At 40.8% G+C, this 14,154-nt stretch overlaps 1 protein-coding gene across 1 annotated transcript; it reads left to right on the forward strand.

The window, feature by feature from the left end:
* Positions 1 to 3,643: 3,643 nt before the first annotated feature.
* On the forward strand, positions 3,644 to 13,834 carry LOC126016455 (macrophage metalloelastase-like). The gene is given in 10 exon segments (XM_049779025.1): positions 3,644 to 3,745; positions 5,641 to 5,888; positions 6,677 to 6,825; positions 6,916 to 7,041; positions 8,055 to 8,216; positions 9,230 to 9,353; positions 10,377 to 10,510; positions 11,013 to 11,172; positions 12,799 to 12,905; positions 13,758 to 13,834. Coding segments are annotated over 10 exon segments (1,389 nt in total).
* Positions 13,835 to 14,154: the final 320 nt, after the last annotated feature.

Raw genomic sequence — 14,154 nt, forward strand, 5'->3', positions numbered from 1 at the left:
TTCTGAAATCTATTTTCACAGTTTTGAAATCTATTTGCCTACACATCTGTGATTGGCTCAAATAACCACCACCATTATTACACAAGGGGAAAAAATCAGCTAGCTTCCATACTATCTCTATTTTTCTCTCTGACCTTTGCTGCCTACGCAGAACATACATGGATTAACAAGTGTATTTAAATTCATCCTGGAGGAAGACAGGTCTGGGAAGTCCATCATCAACATCAGCTCCTCTGCATGTCTGCCCTTCTTTCCTGGGTGTAGATACTTGTGTGATTGGTGGAAATAATGGTGGGATAATTACTGGAACATTGGATGCCTGAAACTCAATTAAAAAAAAACTTGGTAAATCACAGAGCCTAGTAAATTACTTTAATACACTGTTTCAGAGATGCCTGTACACTCTCAAATCCAATAAATGCCCTGTGGAAATCTTTCATTTTATTTCCGTTATTTAGCTAAACTTTTCTATGTAGTATATAAACTATTTTAATGCATCCATGACATAATACATGGATGGGCACAGAGATAAAAGGAGCCAAAGAAGATATGTGAATTGCACCACTATCTTACAATGCTGAGTGTTTTTAGCAGGATATGCTTTTTATACTGAAGATAAACACAGTACTATCCCCATTTGACATATAAAGAAAATGAGGCAAATGAGGCACTTTTTTTTTTTTTTTGGTTTTTGGGTCACACCCAGCAGTGCTCAGGGGTTACTCCTGGCTCTACACTCAGAAATCGCTCCTAGCAGGCTTGGGGGACCATATGGGATGCCAGGATTCGAACCACTGTCTTTCTGCATGCAAGGTAAACGCCCTACCACCATGCTATTTCTTCGGCCCTGATCTATGTCTTGCAGAACTTGTTAGGTTAGGATGGCTCCAAACTCTGCTCTCAGAGGGGCTCTAGTTCATTTCTTAGAGATACTTGACATCAAAGATGCCTTAGCAACAGGCCACTGCCAGGACCAAGGCAAAAGGGGGACACATGGACAACCTACAAGGACTGTCAGTGGATGCATTCCTGGGCTGTGGCTGCATCTACAACATCTCTCCAGGAAGATCTGGGTAGTAGGGCTCACCCAACAGCAGAGAAGATGGGCTGGATTGAGGTCAAAGGGTGGATGGTTCTAACATATTTTCTGTAGTGTTTGCAGTAGCCGGATTTTGACTGGGAGAACAATTTTAATCAGAATCAATGCAGCATGCATCCAAATGAAATATATTGCAGCAAGTAAGAAAGATTTGTCAGGAGACCTGTTAGGCAGAATCCACTTCCCTCCTCCAGCGTTGATTTCTTTCTCCATAAAAGGAGATACTGGGCTCGCTGGTGTTTTCTTTCTGCCTCATCAGACTCTGAGTTCATTGGTCAGCTGAAGGGTTTTCTTCTGTATTTTGAAAGTAATCATTGCCCTGGATTATTGCCCAAAGCCATGTTTTCATTTGCTTAGGTAGCTATATCCTCATAGAAGCGACTCCCTTCAGAATGGGCCTGGGCCAAGTTGGAAGGAAACAAATAACAAGAAGAGAGAAGGCCTTCAGAAGTTCAGTACCTGATGATTTCCCGTTTTTTAAATGTGGGGTCTCCTGAGCAATGCTTGGGAGCCCCTGGAACCTCTTCCAGTGATACTCAGCCTTGGGGTCCATGATTCCAAAATTCCCCACTGGCTCTGCAGAGCTTGGGAGAGCCGCCAGACCTGCATCTGGCAATACTCAGGCTGCCAAGTAGTGCCGGTGACAGACCCAGGACTGGCTGCCTATCTTCACTCCTTTATATTACCTGTCTATTCTTGAAATTTTTAAAAATAATATTCTGGGCCCGGAGAGATAGCACAGCGGCGTTTGCCTTGCAAGCAGCCGATCCAGGACCAAAGGTGGTTGGTTCGAATCCCGGTGTCCCATAGGGTCCCCCGTGCCTGCCAGGAGCTATTTCTGAGCAGACAGCCAGGAGGAACCCCTGAGCACTGCCGGGTGTTGCCCAAAAACCAAAAACAAACAAAAAAAAAAACATTCTATTTAATTAAGTAACTGTGCTTTATGAAGCTATTGATTACTGAGTCCTAGGCATGTCCCTGTCTCATCATTAATCCCAGCATTAATTAATTAATTAATTAATTGATCCTAGTGTCCACTCCCATCCCCAGTGCTCCCATGCTCCACTGTCTTCCACATCACTCTCATTCCCCAAGTGTCACCCTGGCAGGCACATTACAAAGTCCAGTAGTTGTGCCTTAGATCTCATGTTTTCAGTGTTGGCGAGTCTGTGCTTTGGATGCAGAGCTAGACCATCTCCCACAGCACCAAGCTAACCAAAGCCCTGGCCCATTATACCCCTTTCTCATCTTCTTCCTTTTCAACCTGATTTCTTTCCTTCTCTCTCCTTCCTCCTGAGTTCTAGCTTCAAGGGTGCTATGTCTTTCAGTGAGGAAACCCTTGCTCACAAGTCATCCTCCATGGAGTGATTTTCACACATTAACAATGAGTCTTCACACAAAACAATGACCCCGATTCAGCTGTTTTTTAGTAGATCCCCCCAAAACTCCATCTTGCTGTGAGCCCTCAGTTTTCAGTCTGGGCCTATATCTGAACTGTTTTATAGCTTCTTCTACCATAGCAGAGAGGTTTGGATTTGTTCTGGATCTTCTCTTCAACCGCCTTGACCATCCTCTTTCAAATGTCTTGCAAAAGTGAGGCAAAGAGAGGAAGGTCACCATCAGGAAAACACTTTTTCGTGAATAAGCATTAGGCAAAATGATTTTCTCTATAATATTTGCAATAGACCTAGTGATGCTGTTATTATTTCAATTTTACAAGTGAAGAAATTCCATCAAAAGAGATTGAAGTGTTTTTCAAATGGGAAAGCTAGTTCCTAAGACAGACTATTTTGCACCATACAGTTCTGACCTCTACATCTGCAGGGACTTGTCTTGTTCATACTGAAATCATTCATATTTGCTGAACCAAGATCCAAAGACCAGTAAAAACTGGGAAATGTTTTATTTTTAGACTCCTTCCAGTCATGTTCTTTTGTTTCCTTTTATCTTGGGCACCATTTACCTAGCACCTTATATTCATCTTATGCTTTCTAGGTACTTCCTGAAAGTCTTCCAAAAACCAGGTTCCTTCATGCTCTAAAAAAAGACCATTGCTGGTGAGATTTCAGCAAGGGGTAAGAACACATTTTGTGCATAATCACTGTACCCACAATAAGATGTCCTGTATGTGTCACTCTGCAGCTAGATTCATGGACACATATTCAGTGAGCAACTCCTAGCTTCATGATTAAGCTCATAAAATTTCTCTCGTGAGAGTTTATTTTTTAGAATTGGTAGGTAGGTTTATTTGATATTTTGGGAAAATAATATGCTCTGAGTTGCCTGAATAAATTGTGAGTTAAAAGTTAACAGATACAATGAAAACTTCGAAAATAATTGACCTACTGTTGGCCCTAGAATAGGGAATTGCTGTGTTTGCATGCCTTTGAGATAAATCAAATGGTGATATCAACTCTGAGTCACCCCAAGGATTTCATAGGCACTGAGCTTAACCTAAGACATATATAAAGAGGGACTTAAGGAACTGCACTGAGGAGGAACAGAGCCAAGTGAGTTTCAAAGCCACTGATTCAGACATCTAGAATGAAGCTCCTTCTCTTGACACTCTTCTTGCAGCTCACTGCTTTCAAACCTGTTGCTCCGGCGGCCATAGGTTCCAAAGAAGCTAATATGTCACTGGCCGAAGTAAGTACTGACACCACAGCTTTTAATCTAACCTGATCTTTCTTTTTAAGATTTATTGCACTGACTTATTTTCCTTTTTAAGGCACTAGTTGAAACCTGGTTTAGAATTAAATTTGCTTCTTTTCTTTAAAAAAGAGGTACTGGCTCTGAAGGAATATCATAAAATGTGAATAAATTTATTTCTTCTATAAAAATAAATGTTTTGCTTGGGTGACAGAGAGATAGTAGAGGAAATAGACACTTGGCATGCACATAGCTGATTCAGGATTGATACTTGTCACTTCATATGTCATCTGAGAACTTTCAGGAGTGACTCCTGAGCACAGATCTAAAAGTAAGCTTTGAGTGCTACCAGGTAAAACCCCCAAACCAAAGCAAGACATCAATGAGAGTAACACATTTCAAAAATACTAGGTACAGGGAAAAAAAAAAACCTCTTTGATCACAGAATTTCAGTTAAAATAATTGACACCTAATTTTCTGCTATGATACTTAATAATTTAATAGCAGTTAATAATTTGATGTATTTGAACCATATCTTGAGTAATTAAGCCACTTCAGAATATAGTTCAAAGATATTATTCACCATCACTCATTCCAGATATTTCTTTTTTAATACAACTTTTAAGAATTCATTTATTTCCCTAATTAATTTATTTCCCTATTTTCTTTTTTTGTTTTGTTTTGTTTTTGGGTCACACCCGGCAGTGCTCAGGGGTTACTCCTGGCTCTATGCTCAGAAATGACTCCTGGAAGGCTTGGGACCATATGAGATGTTGGGATTCGAACCACTGACCTTCTGCATGAAAGGCAAATGCCTTACCTTATGCTATCTCTCCAGCCCCTATTTCCCTATTTTCTTTTTTTTTTCTTTATTTAAACATCTTTATTACATATGTGATTGTGATTATGTTTAGTCATGTAAAGAACACCCCCCTTCACCACTGCAACATTCCCACCACCAATGTCCCAAATCTCTCTCCATCCCACCCCACCCCCACCTGTACTCCAGACAGGTTTTCCAGCTCCCTCATTCATTCACATGATTATGGTAGTTCTCTGTGTAGTTATTTCTATAGCTGCACTCACCACTCTTTGTGGTGAGCTTCATGAAGTGAGCTGGAAGTTTCAGCCCTCCTCTCATTGTCTCTGAGGATTGTTGCAAAAATGACTTTTATTTTTCTTAAAACCCATAGATGAGTGAGACTATTCTGCATCTCTCTCTCTCTCCCTCTGACTTATTTCACTCAGCATGATAGATTCCATGTACATCCACGTATAGGAAAATTTCATGACTTCATCTCTCCTGACGACACGTCCTTACCTTGAATTTATCAGAGAGCTGATTTGCATTGTGCTTTAAATTTTTAGGCAATGAAATATACTAGGTTTAATAATTTATGCATCCAAATAATCAAACTCTGTTGCTTGATACCTATTATGATGATTAAGATACTGAAATAAGGGGCCGGAGAGATAGCACAGTGGTAAAGTGTTTGTTTGCCTTAGACGCAGAAAGACCATAGTTCGAATCCTAGCATCCCATATGGTCCCCTGAGCCTGCCAGGAGCGATTTCTGAGCATAGAGCCAGGAGGAACCCCTGAGCGCTGCTAGGTGTAACCCTCCCCCCAGAAAAATAAGATACTGAAATAAGTTTTAGATACAAGTTTGGAGAGATAGACACGCAAGGATTTTTTAACGGGCTTTCAGGAATCAATCTTGTTAATAGATTGTGACAGATTTTTTTGAGGTACTGAAAATAAGTATAAATATATAAATAAATAAATAGAAGTGATCTGTGCACAGTTAATAATTGAGTTGAGTTGACACAAGCCAAATGTGAACAGATATCTTCCCTCTATAATAACGCATTACTAAACCCATTTTCTCCCAGAGATACTTGGAAATTTATTATGGCCTCAAGATTGAGAGACATTCAACAGTAAAAGTAAAAATCAATGAGCATGTCTTGGAGGATAAAATCCAGGAAATGCAACAGTTCTTGGGGCTGAAAGTGACCCGACAACTGGACCCACCAACTGTAGACATGATGCTCACTCCTCGGTGTGGAGTGCCTGACGTTTACAACTACAGGACCCTGTCAAGAGGGCCAGTATGGGAAAAGCATGACATCACCTACAGGTACATGGTAGCCTTGTTTTTGTCTCGGTCTGATTTCTAAAGCCCGAATTCTTTAGATAGAGCCCTAGCTGGGCAAGTGTTAGAAGCCACTGTCTCTTCACTCTGAAGGGAGTAGACCACTTCCAAAGTCCAGGAGGAGGGGTAAGAGACCATTAAGTGTCCACAACTGCAAACCCTCCTCATTGATGGTCTAGAGCTCATAAACAAGGGCAGCTTTGGTTAGAGTCTGCTTAAGGCAGATCTGTGCAAGAATGAATGTTTCTGGAGCTAATGTTTCAGGGCTCAGGGCCTGAAGGAATAGGTCCAAGGGATGGGCTCATCCTTTGCATGTTGGAGACCTGAGTTTGATGCCTGTCACTGCATGGTTCTTTACAAGCAATACCAGAAGCAACTCTTGAACACCCCCAGATGTGGCTGCTTTCAAATAACAAAAATAAAATCAGATTTTCCTTGTGTGGGGAAGTCTTCCTACACAATGCTCAGGGAGTCTGGGACAACTTACAATTCTTTCATGATGCAGCGAGGCTCAGGTTCAGCAGTGCAGAGGAATATCAGGGCCATTCCCAGAATACTGGGAATGGGAACAGGGATCAGTACAGGGAACAAACTCAAGGCCTAGTGCCTGCAAGGGGTGCATTCCAGCTCCCTAACCCCAAAGCAGGACCTTCTTAGCTGAACAACTGATGGACAGAATGATTCATGCTTGACCAATGTAAACAGAAATGAAGTTTTGTCAGGAGATAGAATGAACATCTTCCCTTCTTTTCTCTCCTCTGTTTCTGGTGAAGAATCAATAATTACACACCAGATATGCGTCCTGAGGATGTTGACAATATTATCCAGAAAGCCTTTCAAGTCTGGAGTGATGTGACACCTCTAAAGTTCAGGAAAATCTATTCAGGCGAGGCTGACATCATGATTCGCTTTGCATTTCGAGGTAGGGAACTGGGACTGACTTCAGTGATACCATGTAGTCTGACCAACAGCAGGTACTGAAGGGCCTAATTTTCTCTTCTTCTAACAATAGAACATGGAGACCTCAACCCTTTCGATGGCAAAGGGGGAGTCATCGCCCATGCTTTTAAGCCTGCACCTGCTGTTGGAGGAGATGCCCACTTTGATGAGGATGAAACCTGGTCAAGGAGCAACCAAGGTAGGCCACAGCAGAAGGCCAAAGGACATTCACATATGCACACTAAACACAAGGGGGAAATGCCCTATTTTTATGTCCCAATTTTTTAATTCTGAGGAAGAACTAGATAATGAGAAATCTTGTCTGGTTCTACATTTATCACTGAAGAAAGTGGAACATGAGACCTCAATATCATCCTCTGTAAATTGAAGATATTGCATTAGATTATCTTCAAGATCACCTCTGATAAGCCAAGAATGATCTAGTTCTCTAATATAAAACCAAGGACCTTAAGAACACAATGTGGTATATATTTCTGTGACTCCTAGTTTATGGAACTTAATAAGGCCTTATATCTGCCCTGATGATCACTGAAGATTGTTCTAGATTCACTAAAGATAGATCAGAAGTTGGAGGGGGAAAGCAGAAAAGAATCACGGAAAATAAGAGAAGTGATGAGAATGAATACATTATTCTAAAAAGTTCAAAGAAGATTGCATTTCACTGTTTGCTAGCTGTTGTGTTATTCTAGAAATGCTTGCAGAAAGATACATTTTACTGTCTTTTGTCAACATGGTTTGGGGGGCTAGCGCTCAGGGATTACTTCTGGCTCTGTGCTTAGAAATTGTTCCTGGCAGGCTCTGGGGGACCATATGGGATGTCAGGATTGAACCTGGGTCCATCCCAGTCATCCAAGTGCAAGGCAAACACCCTACCATTGTGATATCACTCTGACCCCTGGAGGTGGTTCTTAAGCAAAGGACCTACCGAGATCTCAAGAGACCATTGATCAATATCGGAGAATAATTTTCGGTTGTCAAATGGGCAGGGAACTTGCAACTACAATTTAGTAGTTATATCAGCTCTTTCAAAATACTTACAATGCCTGGTAGTAGAATGATAGTCATCTGGCCTATCCCTCGTGCAGAGAGGGGCAGGATTTGCAGGATTTTCAGTTCTCCCTCTTTTTGTTCAGTGCTTGTATTAGCACCGATAGTTACAGCTCTTTCTCTATTCTGGTTGTTTCCTCTTAGGCTTAAACCTGTTTCTAGTGGCTGTCCATGAGATTGGTCATTCCTTGGGTCTTGACCATTCCAAGAAGTCAGAAGCTATAATGTACCCCACCTACCGTTATACTGACCCCAACACATTTCGCCTCTCTGCTGACGATATACAAAGCATTCAGTCTCTTTATGGTGAGTTAAATTTTCCAATCCTTTTTGATGGCAGTGCTCGTGTGTTAGTGCTCATGGCCCCGTGATTGAACTCAGAGTCTTAAGCAGACCTCATGCAGGCAAGGCGGGAGCAGTCCAACGAGTGAAAAACATCCTGTGGCCCTAAAGATATCTGTAGATCTTTCCATCTTAAAAATAAACCCTAAAGGGGCCGGGTAGGTGGCGCTGGAGGTAAGGTAAGCACCTTGCAAGCGCTAGCCAAGGATCAGGACCGCGGTTCGATCCCCCGGCGTCCCATATGGTCCCCCCAAGCCAGGGGCGATTTCTGAGCACATAGCCAGGAGTAACCCCTGAGCGTCAAACGGGTGTGGCCCAAAAACCAAAAAAAATAAAAAATAAAAAAAATAAATAAATAAACCCTAAAGACTAATGTAAACAGTTTCACAATATTTTAAATAGTTCACTGTGCTTGGATAAAACTTTAACCTCCACCTTTTCTTCTGTACAAACACATGAACACCCGGTGAGCCGGACCTGTGTAATCTTCTTTTTAGAGATAGGCACAAGAGAGCTAATATGTTAATGCCATAATCAGCCAGTCAGGACTAGTCTCCTTTCTAGCCAGCACATAACTGTGTTGAAGATGGAACACAGATAATAATCTCGCAGGCGCAGGAAAGATACATTGAGCCTATTTTTTCCTCCAAGTTACAACCACACTGGGGGTGGTGGATTGGTTCAACTCCTGCAAATGTTATATATTGTTTTGCTTGTATTTTCAGATCAAGAAAATTGTTAGTCAAAGAGATAGCTCAAAAGTTGATGCTTTGCATATAGGAATATGAAAAGTTTGATACCCTGAACCCTGGGTTCCCTGAGCACCATCAGGAGCCCCTCCCAGAGCACTACAGGGATTGATCCCTTCAGGACTCCCCAAAATAAAAGTGAATGTTTTAGAAAAGAATCATTCTTCCTCTTATGAATGAGAGTGCAGATTTTTTCCCTAACGCACTTTTATTAAAATGTGTTCTCAGGTGGCCCAGAAACATCTCGACCAATGCCCAATCAACCAAATACAGACGCACCTACCTGTCGTCCCAATTTGCGTTTTGATGCTGTTAGCACAGTGGGAGATAAAATCTTCTATTTTGTAGACAGGTAAGAGCATTTTTTTATTTAAGTAACAGTAATAACCCAATGGATAATTTTTTAATGTTGCCAGGACATGATAGGACATTTTGAAACTCATGACGAGGGATGTGAGTTTGATTTGAAGTTGATATTTAGAAATAAATAAATACATAAATAAATAAATACATAGCTGAGGGGGACCAGAAGAGATAGTACAGTGTGGAGGGCACTCACCTTGCATATGCCAACTCGGGTTTGTTCTTCAGCACAGGACCCCAAAGAGCCCCCAGAGTCCCATCAGAAGTGATCTCTGAGCACAGGTTAACCCCTGAGCACTGTCAAATGTGTTCCAATTCCACCCACTGCACGCGCGCGCGCGCACACACACACACACACACACACACACACACACACACACACACAACCTCAAGTTTTAGAATGAGAAGAACAAAATAGTTAAATCTGTGTTGTAAATAGATAACCAGAATATAAAGAAATAGACTAGTGGGCAAAGAGTAAATCTAGGCTGAAGAAAGGTGAGCCATGTAAAGGACACCAAGCTAGTAACAACCTAGCTCAAATGAAGGCCAGGCACTGAGGTCATCAGTGCCACCCTGACCAGGCTCTTTCATAAAGGGAGAATCCCAATGGCACCATATAGTTCTCTGTCCAGCACACACAGACAAAAACAATTTCTGAAATAGGGAGTGGGCATGATTAATTTTTAGTAGCCATAAAAATAATGTCCACTTCTGAGATAATACAAAGGAAACTCTTCAGGTGAAATGCTATCTGTTAAGTTGCAAAACTTGAGAACACAAGAACTTAGACCTCCCTGTTTGGGAATCAGGTTTGCCTGTTTGGATTACTGCTATTGCCAATGAGTGGATTAAGTCCTTTTTTGCATGGTCCTTCTATGTAGACATGCAGGAAAGAGAAGGTGAAGATGATGGGAAGAAATATGAGGCCTTTTACATATGAGGTCCCACCTCCACATTCCTTATGATTTCTAACATGTTTTAAATGTGTGTATGTGTATTTTAATGTCAGGTTCTTCTGGTGGAAAAATGCTGGGAGTTCAAAGAGCAAAACTGCTCTCATTGCTTCTTTATCACCAAATGTACCCACTGGTATTCAAGCTGCTTATGAAATTGGAGTTCAAAAGAAGCTCATTATTTTTAAAGGTAACCCTACTGTTAAAATTTTGTTATTTCTTTTGGAGAGGGTGGTCTTCCCAGCAATGATTGGATACCAGAATATTTATTGATGGGTCAAAACCAGGGATGAGGCAATGTTTTTAGCCCAAGTCATTCGGGTCCATTGAACATCATCTGTGGGTCCTACATCTAAGAGCCGATAGAGGCACACATGTATCTGTCCAGTTCCAGAGCCAAACTCTATGATTCATGGGCCCTTTATGACCTGTGGCCAAATGTTCTCTATTCTTTCCATCTAAACAAAAAAGTTAAAATAGCCTAAGTGGATTAGTAATAAAGCTATTTGTTTAGGGGAAAGTATGAAAATATAAAATAGTAATAATCCATTAAAAATCCTATATTATGCCTAAAAACAAACACCCCTATACTCTGGAAGAAAGATGGGGAAAGGGATAAGAAAGATGTTTTGTTGTGAGGGTCTGTTGTCTTCTACATGAGTCCCACCTGTTCTTTTCCCCTGTCTTCACAGATGATAAATATTGGGAGTTCATAAATCTAAAACCAGTGTCAAACTACCCAAAGAACATCAATTCTTTGGGCTTCCCTGGCTCTGTGAAAAAAATTGATGCAGCCGTTTTTAACCCAATTACATCTAAAACCTTCTTCTTCGTAGGAACTCAATATTGGAGGTGAGTTTGAATTATTGGTAATTTAATTTGGTCTTTAAGTTTTATAAAAATAGACAAAGAATGGAATTCTCTCCAGAGGGTAATGTTTCCATGCAAACTCCCCCAAACTTTTTTTATATAAATCTTTATTTAAGCACCATGATTATAAGCATGTTTGTAGTTGGGTTTTAACCCCCAAACTTTTGACTTTCCTGGGGAGAAAGAGAATGTAGGGCTGGCATACTTATCTTAGCTCTCTTATTCTTGTTATTATTTTAATTTTGTTTTGTTTTTCAGGCTCACCCAGTGGTCTAACCCCATTTTTGGCTACTTAAATACAATAATACATAATGTATTTTTTACATAGGAACACTACTTTTGTTTTACATCAGGGATTTAAACCCAGCACCTCACACATGCAAGACAAGTTACACTGCTGAGTTGCATGCCCAATCCTAAAAGCAGGGGTCCTCAAACTTTTTAAACAGGAGGCCAGTTCACTGTCACTCAGACCATTGGGTGGTCGGACTATAGTAAAAACAAAAAACTATGAACAAATTCCTATGCACACTGTATACATATTATTTTAAAGTGAAGGAACAAAACGGGAACAAATACAGTTTGTGGCCTGTGGCCATAGTTTGAGGACTACTGCTATAAAGAAACTTGAACACTGTGCAGTAGTCATCAAACTATGGCTCGTGGGCCATATGTTGTATTTGTTCCCAGTTTTTTTCTTCACTTCAAAATAAGATATATGCAGTGTGCATAGGAATTTGTTCATAGTTTTTTTTACTATAGTCCAGACCTCCAATGGTCTGAGGTACAGTGAACTGGCCCCCTGTTTAAAAAAGTTTGAGGACACTGCTTTAGTATAGCATAAGGGTATAGCTTAAGGTATAGCATATAAGATAAAATATTTACAACTCAGTATGGAGGGGTGTGGGAAATTTTAGAACTCCTTTTCTAACCATCTTCTGAGATAGTTTCAAGGATTTTTTACTTATAGAGAATTAGGCAATTTGACTCAAAAAAGATGATAAATCAAAAAGAGATTAAGAGGGAGAAGAATAAGATAACCTAGGAACAGAGTGCATAAGTGAAAATTTTACTCCACACAAAAGGCAGAAGTGTACAAAATAATCCTAGGTTAATCTCAGCCCCTAGAGAGTGGATTGAGGTTTACATGAACTGAAATATGTGGGCTTTAGAACCAAGTTCTTTGCTATAGTGCTTTTCTTGAGGCTCAGAGATAGTAATGTTTCAATACCTGTTGACAAAGCTCTCTCTCTCCCAACTCTCATGGGAAAGAGATGGAGCGTTTGAGTGCTCTGCGGTGGTCTGTATTGTCTGCGATGAAGGAATCTTTCCCTTTGTAAGTGTCCCCTGTGAGTGATTAATGAATTTAGCCAACAAGTTTCTTCCCTAGATGCCTGGCTTCTTAGCAGGGGCCATCAAGACTGGAAGAAACATTGTGAAGGGAATGAAGAGTCCACAGAGACTTTGAACACTCCAGTGAAAGGCCAATGTCTAGTGCATAAGACCCCTCATAAAGTGTTGTTCAAGGAAAAGGAAGATGGTTCATGACTGAAATGTTCATTTTGATGCCAGGAGATCCTGATAAAGGTCCCTTACTTCTTTACTTAGGTATGATTGAAAGGAAGACAGCGCATGGATGCTGATATCCCAGAAATAGTTGCTGCGTAGCTTCCCAGGAGTTGGGCCGAAAGTTGATGGAGTCTATTATTACAACAGTGAGTTGACAGTCAAAGATATAATAGAAGGGCTTTTTCAAACACCGAACTAGTTAGAAAGTCCAGATCAAGTAGTTGTTCTTCAAGTTGGCAAGAACAGGATCTGCATTCCTCCTGGGATAACAGAGTCTCAGGATGGGGTGGCTAAGAGGAATGAGCTGATATCTTTCAAGGGTTTGGGCAGGCCAGGGGCATAAGATTCTCACCTTCTCTATGGGTCTGAGTCTCTGACTGAGTCTCATGACTGCCCCAATGGCCTCGGTCTCACAGTATTGGTGTGTGAACGGAAGGTATCTGGGAGTCAGGCAAAGTGGAGTCCAGCATGTGTGTTCATGTCTGACATTCTTTACCTTTGTGCCAGTCTCTTTCACCCTCAGTGGGCTCACGGGGCCTCCTGAGGCTGAGGGTAGGATAAAAAGAATTCTCGGGTTTGTTTGATCTCAGGCAATATCAGCCTAAGCTGTTTATGGACAGGAACTAGTTTTATATCCTCTGGGTCATTTGACTCTTCTGTCAAAGGAGAACTACCTAATCCTTCTCTCCTCTGAGATCTCTACTGCAGTGTATTTTTCCAAGACATTTGCATCTTAAGTTGTTAGCTTTTAAGAACCAAGTAACCTCCTCAAAATTTATAAAGTTATTTAATATTCCTATGAAGATCTCATTTGGAGGCAGATATCTAGGAAGAAAAAGCAACTAGAGGGAACTCAATTTCCACTCCCCCAAAGAGGGACTCAATTTTGTGTTCTGAAGTTAGATATCTTTCTATCTAATCTATAAAAACATTCCATCATTGCTTCTTAAAAAATACATATAGGTAATTAAAATTGTTCAACTTGTCTTTCTTTTTAGGAAACTACTACTACTTCTTCCAAGACTCTACCGTGCTTGAATATAACGTGCAACTCATCGTGGCATCAGGACACTGAAACACCAACAGAGAGCTTGGCTGTTAGGAGTGACATTTTTGCCCAAATCATTTTCACTTTAGGGATCATAATTGCATGATTGGTTCTGGGTTTAGTTTTCCAATGGATAATGATATTTATTATTCATTTAATGAGAAACTACAGGCTATCAATGAATGAGAAGCAATACCAAAATGCATGAGAATAATTTTCATTTTGGGAACTATTGCAGACAATTTGGTGGTGACACATAGCTGTCTGTGGCTACTGTAAAGCATAATTCTTAAAGGCCACTCTCTGGGGCTGCTTACCATGAAACCCAAGGCTTCCTCATAGAGAGC

This window comes from Suncus etruscus, chromosome 8 (assembly GCF_024139225.1).
Source record: "Suncus etruscus isolate mSunEtr1 chromosome 8, mSunEtr1.pri.cur, whole genome shotgun sequence".
Classification (NCBI taxonomy): Eukaryota; Metazoa; Chordata; class Mammalia; order Eulipotyphla; family Soricidae; genus Suncus; species Suncus etruscus.